Source organism: Phaethon aethereus (genome assembly GCF_964289735.1).
Source record: "Phaethon aethereus genome assembly, chromosome: Z".
Taxonomy (NCBI): Eukaryota; Metazoa; Chordata; class Aves; order Phaethontiformes; family Phaethontidae; genus Phaethon; species Phaethon aethereus.
Window position 1 is genome coordinate 50,568,429 of NC_138577.1, and position 10,681 is coordinate 50,579,109.

The 10,681-nt window shown below is 43.9% G+C and overlaps 1 protein-coding gene across 1 annotated transcript; it reads left to right on the plus strand.

Moving 5' to 3' along the window:
* Nucleotides 1-359: 359 nt before the first annotated feature.
* Nucleotides 360-9,469, plus strand: NXNL2 (nucleoredoxin like 2; the record flags this gene model as incomplete). The annotated part of the gene is made up of 2 exons (XM_082013651.1): nt 360-1,394; nt 9,301-9,469. Exons 1-2 carry the CDS (start codon nt 1,093-1,095, stop codon nt 9,467-9,469), a joined length of 471 nt encoding a protein of 156 aa, XP_081869777.1. The 5' UTR covers nt 360-1,092.
* Between the last annotated feature and the right edge of the window lie 1,212 nt (nt 9,470-10,681).

Sequence of the window (10,681 nt, forward strand, 5' to 3'; positions counted from 1 at the left end):
ATGATAAATGCACTGGAATAAAATGAGAATTCCTCCTCTGCTTGGACAGAGAATAGACAGTGCCTTTTACAGACAGAATTCAGATGATTTTCCATGATAGAAAAAAATTCAGTGCCGTATGTCAGACAAAAAATCCCAAAAAGTTCAGTGCCAAAGCTGACCAAGCCTTGTGATGAGATCTTCAGGGGACAGAAGGTAAAATCCGTGACAAGCTGAAGAGGTCTGACGTTGGCGTGAAGGCGATTACTGCTTAAACTTATCACAAGTTCAGTATCTCCGGTAAGCTCAGTAAGTCTTGAAATTGCATTTGCCGTCTCAAAAAGGCGTATTTGGCACTCCGGGAGGAAAAACATCTCTAGATCAAACCCCCTCTTTTGCGCAATAGCCGCGTAAGGCAACAACGTGGGCCGGGGTGAGGGAAGAGGAGCGGGGCCCTGCCCGCCCTGCGCACCTCGGTGCGCCCGCCGCCGCAGCCAGCCCGGCCCCCGGCCCGGCTCCCCTCGCCCGCACCAGCGCAGCTGCTCCCTGACGGGGCGGGCGTCCGCCGGGCCCGACGAGGCTGAGCAGGGTAAGTCTTCCAGGCACAGGCTGTATCTCCAGAAACTCTTTTTAAAAAAACAAAACGAAAAAAAACCCCAAACAAACAACAAAAGCTGCGGTTTTGTGGACTAGCCCGAGGGAGGCGGTGGAGCGGGGCCCTGCGCGCTGCCGCGCGTTACCCGAGACGGCTGACAACGGCCCCTGCACCGCCGCCCTGGCAGTGCCCAGCGCGGCCTCGAGCCGCCGGCGGCCGCAGGGTACTCGCCGGCCTCCGGCGGGGGGCGCGGACGGCCGCCGACCGCTGGCTCCGTTACCCCCCGCCACCGACGGCACCGGCCGGGGCCGCGGAGCGGTCACGCCCTCCTGACGCGACCATTGGTGAGCTCCGCTGTCAGTCAGCGACGGGCGGACCTGGGCGGTGGCGGGTGGGTTATAAAGGCGGCGGCCGTGCCGTGGGTGGGCTCAGTGGGGTCGCAGCTGGTAGGGTGGGGTCTGCTGCGAGGCCGCGCCGGGGGTCGCCGTTCACTCCGCGGCGTCCCGCCGGGTGCCAGCATGGTGGATGTGTTCAGCGGGCGGCTCCTGGTCAGCAAGGACGGCCGCAGCGTGGACCCCGAGGAGGCCCTGCAGAACAAGGTGGTGGGCTTGTACTTCTCCGCCGGCTGGTGCTCGCCGTGCCGGGACTTCACTCCCGTCCTCTGCGACTTCTACACGGAGCTGCTGGAGGAGACCCAGCCCCCCGCCCCCTTCGAGGTCGTCTTCATCTCCTCCGACCACAGCGCCGAGGAGATGGCCGGTTACATGCACGCCATGCACGGGGACTGGCTGGCCCTGCCCTTCCAGGACCCCTACAAGCAGTGAGTACCGGCGGCGGTGGCCCCCGCCCCCGGCCCCGGCCGGGCCTTCCCTCCAGGGGCGCCCGGGCCGGGGGCCGCGCCCGCCTGGCAGGCCGCGCCGCGGGGGGTGCCTCGGCTCCCCACCCGCGGCGTCTCTGCTGGCACCTTCCTCCGGAGTACGGGAGGCGGCAGGAGGCGCGGCTGCTTTGACAGCAGCGCAAGGTAGCGGCGAAGTCTCCGGTAGAGCTGCTCCCCGGGGCCGCCGCCTGCCCTCGGGGCCCGCTCCGTCCCGCCCCCGTGAGCACGCGGAGGCGCAGGTCGCCGCGTCCGCCGTCGGGCCCTGCCCGCGGCAGCGCGGAGCAGCGTTAGACGAGCGGCTTATTTTCTTCGCGGAAGTAACTTGACTTTAGCCTGGTGCATCTGTAAAGAAGGCGGCGAAGGGGAAACCAGCTTTGCGTGCTTAAATTTAGGGTTTAAAAGATCTTTGAAGAGGGGTTGGTAAAGCCCCCAAGTATTAACAAGAGGGAACGAAGAGCGAGTCGGAAACAAACTAATGGCAGACGAGGATCAAGTGATCGTTTTTCAGCGCAGCAGCAGTTGTTACCAAGGTTGTTCTGGCTTGTCTAGCTTACTAACGCTCTGGAAAAATGGCAAATGAAGGAGCAGCAAAACTCACAGCTGAACAAGTTGAGAGGAGGGCAGAGCACGCTAAAGTATTTCAGGCAGGTACAGGTAAGTTAGGTGAAAAATGGAGTAACAGCGGGAGTTTAGGTGCGGCAAATGCACGTGGTAACTGGGATGTAAAATTCCTGTGCTTATAGGCATCTAAAGGGGCATTCTTGTAGGCAGCTTGCTCAGCCAAACATCAAAAGCAAAGGACACGACCATATGGAAGTAACAGGGTGAAGGATAATACCAAGGACTCTTTTGATGACGTAAGTCAAGGGTGCAGACTCATTTAGATGTCTGTCAGAAATGCGATGTAGTTCACATCAAGAATTGCAGATTGGGATTATGGGGGCACAGGTAAGATGAGGCACTGAAATGCCTGTAACTGGAGGCTTAAAATGTGTAGATACTGGTAAAGGGATTTTTTTTTCCCCCCTTTTAAAGAATGGACAGACAGATGTGGAAAATACTGTTACAGATGTCATCAAAGGGAGTTAGTCTGACTTTTAAACATAGACTGGGTAATTAAACTCACAACAAGACTTACTGATCTAACGAACTCTCTTCTAGTGCTTCCAGTGACTTCTAGCATTCATTTAATTCTAGATCCATCCCTCTGTGCTATCCAAGATAGAGCTGTGTGACACTCTAGCTACTCACTCAACGCAGAGCCGGTTTACTGATCTTGTTTTGTCAGTGCACTTTGACAACCCCAAGAGCAGCAAACAACCTGAAGCGAGGAACTATTTCATCCTTCCTTGGCTCATTCCTGCATGTCAGCAGCCAGTTAATATTAGGCCTTTTTAATGACAGTTTGCATAGACTTAAATAGATTGAAATAGCAATGCTGTTTTCTATAGTTCTCCAAAGGCTCCTCAGGCAGTAATTGTATTTGATAACTACTAATCCTAATAGAATTCAGGCAAACTTCCTGATGGAAATGTACCACTTGAAGTTACTGCATCCAGCAAGGTGTTTGGCGTGGACCCTGGGAATGTGCTTACAGCTTCAGCCTCTGTGGATTAGGGGGCTATTTCTGACTCTGCTCTTGCCCAAGTCGTGTGGAATGGAGGTACAGAAATAGTTTAATCGGCTTTTCTGTGGCAGTCCGTAATGCCCTTCAGAATCCTCTTGAGAAACATGCTTTGCTGTGTCGGGTATAGCATTTGATCATAGCATTTGAAGTGGTTTACTGAAGAATAAAGTGCAGAGGTATATGCAAAGACAAATGTTTTTGAAGTTGTGTTTCTTGCATCTAATGATGAAGGGCGGTGTGGAGGTGTTCAGGGTACTTAGGCTGAATTAGCTGGTAATTTGGCTTCAGGTGAATCATTTGTAGACTTAGAGCAGACAGATGTGTGTTCACTAAACCAAACTTATAATTCTGGCTAGATACTAGTTCTAAGTAAGAATATAACTTTAAAATTGACTAACATAAATGAATAATTTGATTTTTTATTAACATCCACATATTAATATTTATTATATTTTTAAAGTTCCACTGTAAATAATTGAAATTAGTTGCTCTTTTGTAGACTACGTAAAGAAGGCATTTCATCTTCAGTGAAGCTAAAATATTCTCGCTGGTGACTTCAGTGTTTAAGATAAATAATTGCAGCATAGACCCAGGCACAATAGAGCCAATTTTAAATTTGCCATCTCAAACACACTTCACAAATGGAAGCATGGAGTTTCTTGGGGATGAGTTTTGTTTTGTTAAGAAGTAGCCTGCATTCATACTTGTAGCGAATGGAGCGTAATGCCTTGCATATACCTGCAGAGATGCAAAATACTGAATTCAGAGCAGGATCTCCAGACTCTTCCATGCTGTTGATCCCTATTTCTGTGAGGTGGGACTGCATCTTCTGTGGCATGACAAACGGGAAATACTGCTCCTGCTGCCTTGCAGCTTTAAGGTTGACTACTTCTGCCTGAGGCACAGGCTTTTGATCCTTGCAGGGGTGTGAAGGCTATCTAGTAGGAACTGAGCACTAGGAGGAGAAAGGGAACAGTAGAAAGGAAGAGCAGGAGTAGAACAGAACTTGGCAACAACAAATGCTAGTAAATGGGGACTGTTTTAATTATGATACACAAAGACATACTGCTGTGTTTATACTGAGCCCTACTGTGAAAGGCATCATTCTTTGTGTGGGTGCCCAGCACATGCTCATAGTTCTTGCAGGCTGCCAGATAGTATTTACCGAGTCCATGTCCTGCACGCCTCAGTGAAAATTAGAATCCCAAAGAATTGCTGAAAAAGAAGAAAAAAAAAAAAGGGTATGCTTACATTTTTATATTAGGAATCTTTAGGTATGTGGGTGGATTGGCACCTATAGGACTATGCGGGGGAGGGACAGAGCCCGAAAAGGAAGGCAGAAAGAGGAGAGTGAAAGTATCTGAGCAGTTAAGAGCTAGTGGCTGTTCTTAGCCTTTTTAGACTGCTATCCCAGAATCTCAACAGGCACTTCAAAATTGAATCCCATCCATACTGTGTGCTTGCTTATGTGACTAACACTTAATGCAGAAGGCTTACAACTAAAAGAAAATAGACATACAGCTGTATATTACAGGATATACTGCTAGAAGCAGATTAGCAAGGTATCAGTCACTTTCAAGTGAAAGCACTTCCTAGTGAAAGCTGTTAAAATTCAAATATTGTCAGATACCACATTACACAAGTGTATAAAATGTACCATTTATATTCCCAGTATGCTACTAACTTTGCCCTGTGTTGTCCACATCTCAGACACTCAGACAGGTCATTCCCTGTCCCAGTGGGATGAGGGAGAGAATCTGAAGGGTAAAAACAAGAACTTGTGGGTTGAGATAAAGACAGTTTAATAGGTAAAGCAAAAGCTGTGTGTGCAAGCAAAGCAAGGAGTTCATTCGCTGCATCTCATCGGCAGGCAGGTGTTCAGCCATCTCCAGGATAGCAGGGCTCCATCATGTGTAATGGTTGCTTGGCAAGACAAACACTAACTCCGAATGTCAGTCCCTTCCTCCCCCTTTCTTCAACTTTTATTGCTGAGCACAATGTCGTATGGTTTGGGATACCCCTAAGGTCAGTTGGGGTCAGTTGTCCCAGCTGCATTCTCTCCCAAATTCTTGTGCACCCCCAGCCTACTTGCTGGCAAGGCAGCATGAGAAACAGAAGAGGCTGTGGCACTGTGTAAGCACTGTTCAGCAATAGCTGAAATATTGGTGTGTTATCAACACTGTTTTGGTAACAAATCTAAAACACAGCACCCTACAAGCTGCTATGAAGAAAACTAACTCCATCCCAGACAATGCCAGTACTACCTAGTAATATAAAATCTGTGCTCTCAGAAATGTTCATCCAGCCTTCTCATAAGGATCAAAAGACCTAACAATTGCAATGACTTCTACTTTGCCTCAATCTTAACTTGATCTTTGTGGTATTTCATATGCAAATGAAGGTTGGCCTCTCATGTTCTAACCAGCATTGTCAAGGTCTGATGTCTCAAAGGATTTGGCTAAAGGATTCCCTGTGTCTGTACAAAGGTTACTCATTCAGTCTTCCATAGCTATCGTTTATTATGGCGTCCTCTTCTAATTTGTCTGTTTGGGTCTTGAACTTTTCTAGTCAGTAAGACACTGCATGTACCTTTACACTTACCTGGGAATAGCTGGGCAACAGATTAAGAGTGTCATTAGTTACATCACTTTAGTTACATTTTACTGTAAGAGAATTGAATTTGCTTCTGTAGCACATGTGATGTTTCTATTTATGGTTAGTGATTTCATAAATTGTCATTGGACTTAGTCCCATGGCACATATATAGTCTGTGTGGGTGAGTCACAGGATTTGAGATCCCTGTAGGAGAGGGTGGTCTTAACAGGTTTTAGAAAGTCATCTCTCTAAGCACCTGTACACATGTACACAACGATTAAGAAGCATCATCTGCAGAACTGTTCCTGAGCCGCCTTCAGGTCCATTCATTTTACAAGTTGCACACAAGTATGAGCAAAGTCTGTGCATGCTTTGGTCTGGTTTGATGCAGGCAACCTTCAACCCAGAAGCTGTGTAAACAAGTTGCAGTGATGGAGTGGATAAGCTACATATGCATTCCCTTAGGAAAGCAAAGTGTTAGTTTCCAATCTCCATAGCAAATTACCTTCAGTTTCCTACTGTTCTGTCTCTGATTGCTACAGTTGTGTTAGGCTTCTGAAGCTATTTTATTGTCCACTGAACCAGTAAAATTCATCTTCTACCCATCTTGTTTGTCATACAAGTGGTATGAGATGATAATCTTCTATGTTGTTTCTACATGAATTTGCTTTGGAATGTGTTTTTCTCCCATTTCAGCAGACTTTGTAAAGGTCTATGGGGATTCTTGGTTGCCTGCTTTTATTTTGGAATTCACTGAGAAAGCGAACCTGTTGCTAGACTGTATTGTTGCTGGTTCTGTAATATTTCCTGCATTATTGCTCAGCCAATATAATGGCAGAGCAGTATCCTTCACTTGTTGATTTTTCTTCTCTTAAAGAAAAATCCAGAAGGAAAGACATGTTTCAGGAATGCCTTGTCTGGAACAGTATTTCACTTAAGCCTTGTTTGCTGTATTTTTAAGGTTCCTTCTCCTTTCCAGGAAATCGTAGCGAATGTCTATATATTAATAACTTGTATTTTTCTAACAATGTCTAAAAATCTTGTTTTCTACTCTGTCTAAATTCTTTGGCATTTGAACCTCACACTGCAGATGTTCTTGCTTATAGTGATGGCCCTCAGACACTAGATTTCCATTTAGTGTTTAAATTTTGAGTGATGTTATTCATACTTTGGAATTTGGCTATTCCATTATTGCTTGTTGTGTCTCTGTCCTCTGGTTCTTCTAAAGGTGCTTAATTTCTGCTTGTTTTGACATAAGGCAATGCAGGGAGGTAATTTTCCGTACAACAGATTACATTTGTTTTGAGGAGGGTGTTACTTCTGGTTAATGTACTGCAGTTCATTTAACCTGTTTCTTCCACCTCTTCTGGAACATGTGACCTCTTCCTCAACTGATTACATTTTTCTGGGATTTTTTAGACTGTGCAACTTGCATCTTAGGTGTAGATTTTGTTTCTCACTTTTCCTGTTAGATACCAGCATGTCTTGTTACCACAGCTTGCATTCCTGCTGCTAAGATTGTGGAGTATCACTTGAGGATGATGTGGTAGAAGATACTTTCTTTAACTTCTGCCTTTTGGATGAACATTATTAATTCATTAGCATCTATATTGTTTGATTCATGGCTCACTAATGTGAGTATCTAGTACAATGAATAGATATGCTGAGGATGACCTATGAGTAGTGTGACATGGTATGAGGTAGGTAATAATTTTCCTACCTTTTAGCTTAGTTTGAAAAGGATGGGGAAACACCCCAGTGTGGTTCTGATTCTATGGCCATAGTCTAGGCACATTTCTCTGCTTGCTTATTTGTATTCAACAAATGGTTTCCTTTCTTGTTTGGAAATTTAGTGTTAATGGAAGTAGTGTTTTTCCTATTGCCATGTATTTGGAAAGAATATTTTTGCAGTGTCCTGATAAACACAGCAGGAAACTTCATACATATTCTTCATCTGCTTTTCTTTTAGTTGGAGCTGGGGCAGTGAACTGGTTCTGGAGCTCCTAGAAACACTTGAGACCCTTCCTTTTGAGCAGCACTGTCAACTAACTGTTTGGGTTTTTTTCTGATGTCCATTGAGATGTTTAATGAGCTCAGAGGCCACTGACTGTCTTTTAATTACCTCTGTTGTGAATTAAATAATTAAAATTTAATAATTTAATGCCAAAAAGTTGTTGTCAGTGCTAGTGACTAAGTCTTCGTCTCAGAATTGTTTTTTCTGGCTTACTTGTGTCTTGATTTTTACTTTTTAATTCGCAGTGAAACATCAGCCTTCTGAGTGAAGTGACTTTCCTGTATAGAAGATACTATCTTTCATGAAGATAGATCCATGTACCTTGCTCTTCTCTTCATCTTTATTGTCCTGTAACAAACTGTGTCATAGCTGTTAAACTTTTTTCCTTGGAAATGTATTTCATCTTGCCATTTCTGTTGCCTGTGTCAAGCTCAACCAAAGTGACTTACTGTGTAGTAGTCTTTGCTTCTCTCTCCTGGTTTTCCCTATTTCTGTTGTTTGCATCTTACTCCTTTCAACTCATCTATATAAACAGTGAATTCTGTTTTACTACTTCGTGTGGCTGATAGCCTGCTATTTGTGCACTTTCATCTCTGGTGTGTAGTTAGTAGTCATGCCATCTTATTGTGTGCCAGTGCCAGCAGGTATGTTGTTTCTGCTTGGATGTTTTGTGTGTTCTAGGTTTTTCCCTCCTAAATGTTATTTTGATTTCCAGTATCAATAATAAATACATTATTTTTCCACATGTCTTGAGTTTGGTCCCATTAAAGTTCCATCCTTCAGAAGTCTTTTCTTACTATTTTTTCCTGGGCTACCTACTCATCAGTTGTCTGACTAGAACCTGATTTTGTTCATGGAAGATCACTGTTTGTATGGCTTATTTTTTAACTGTATTTTAACTATGTTTTGTTTTAAAACAGTAGGATATTTAAGATGAAGTTCTTTCTAATCTATCGGGATTTTTCCAGTTCCTGACAGAAATGGCCACTATTGTCTGTGTGACAGAGGAGTTGAAATTTTGTTCTTGGACAGGTTACATGGGTGGCCCTTATTCCAAATCTTCCGATTTCTAACATTTCTGTATGTAGAAGGGCTGTTTCACTGAGGGAGTTTAAGGCATTTCTGCATAATGCATCATGCTTTAATGGAGATTATAGGAAGTAGCTCTGTGGGATTGGCACACCTGAATATATTTGTACAGGAATAAATGTCTAATTCTAATTTAAGTGGGATCCTCCTCCTATCCAGTAAAAATGGACCGGAAGACATCTGTTTCTGGTTGGTAAAAGCAAGGTGGACACTTGTCACACACGGACCTCTCTGTAGTTTCTGAGAGTCAGTCTCTGCTCCTGTGGAGACTACAGGCAGCACTGAAGAGCAGTCACAGGAAGGGTGCTGCAACTCCCTGAGCTAAGTTGCACTGTGTAAACTCCCAGCTGCAGCCTTGTTCAGCTCCCTGTACTACCCAGTGTTCTTCCTCAAGCTCTGAGGAAGCCCAGGCACTTGTCACATCTGCTCTCCCATGCATCCTGACCAGAGCACCCTTCAAGAGACTAGGAATTTTCTTAAAATGGTCCCTAATGGTGTGTTCTATTTTTAATTTTTCCCTTCAGTGATCTGAAGAAGAAATACAACATAACCGCAATTCCTAAACTGGTGATTGTGAAACAAACTGGAGAAGTCATTACTGACAAGGGAAGAAAACAGATCAGAGACAAAGGGCTATCCTGTTTTCGGAACTGGCTTGAGAGTGCAGATATCTTTCAGAATTTTTATAGTTAAAAAGTTGGCAAATGAAAGCAAGACAAGGCATCATGGAAAACTTTGCAGAGCTCTGAAAAGATTGTTGCCTTGTTCAGAAAAAGAAGGGTAAGGCTTATCTTTGCTTGTAAACAAATTTTATTTTCAACTTGAAGATTAGCTATTCCAGTAAGTCATAAAATGCAATAATTGTTTTATATATGTATTCAGTACAAACCAAAGCATTCCTGATAATGCTGAAGAACTTCAGAATGATAGGCTAGTTTAGACAGTAGCTAATGGAGCACTGTGAAATCTATGCAAACATTTACTTTACAAAATCTGTACAGTAAAAATTACGTATATGCACAAACCTATTTTTATTGATGACAACTTTTTCTGGTGATTAGCATTATGTATTTTATTAAGAAATGGAAAATATTTGCTATAATAAATAACTGTTTACAAAGTATATGTGTCTAATGTATCTTCCTTATCTACCTTAACAAGCTAATGAGAAAATGTCATGATTTTTAAGTAGGACACATCTGTCAGTACTGAATAAATACTTTTCTTTGTTTTTATTTTACTTTGTGTGGGATTTATTTAAGTTCTGAGTTTTTCTTACCCCTGGATTTTTAAATTTGGCACTGTCAGCTAAGTTGTTATCCCCCAGGTTAATGTCAGGTCATGTCTAAGAAGAAAGTGTTTGCCATCTCCTCGTTTTGCTGAAGTATATAGAAGGAAACATGAAAAATGATACCACCTATCTATGATGAGTGCTCACGTTGCATCTAAAGTACAGCCCGGTTTGCCTGTATTCTTCAGCAGTTGTTGTGTTCAGATTTGGTAGCTGGTCTTCATGATTGGGGTCCCAAACCAAACATCCATGCAGTTGGTGAGCTAAAGAAACACTTCCTATGTATGCCAGGAGTTCATTGATTAGAATTTGAAGACCTTAACAGAATTATTACTAGTCCAGTTACTAGCACTTATGTTACTAACACTTCAAGTCCAGATTACTCAATTACTACAAGTCATTCCCAATAAAGATACAGTTAAAACTTACTTTTCAGTTCTCTTGCTATGTTCACCCTTCCTCTTGGTTCTAATGTTAATGGTGTTTTCTGGAAGCTGATGACTTGCCTCCAGCTGCTGATAGCCACCATCTGGGCCTAGCTGTTCAGCCAACTAGAAGTAGCATTTGGTCTCTTCTGGCCTTGGGCGCCTCTCTCAATGGATGTGATCTTACAG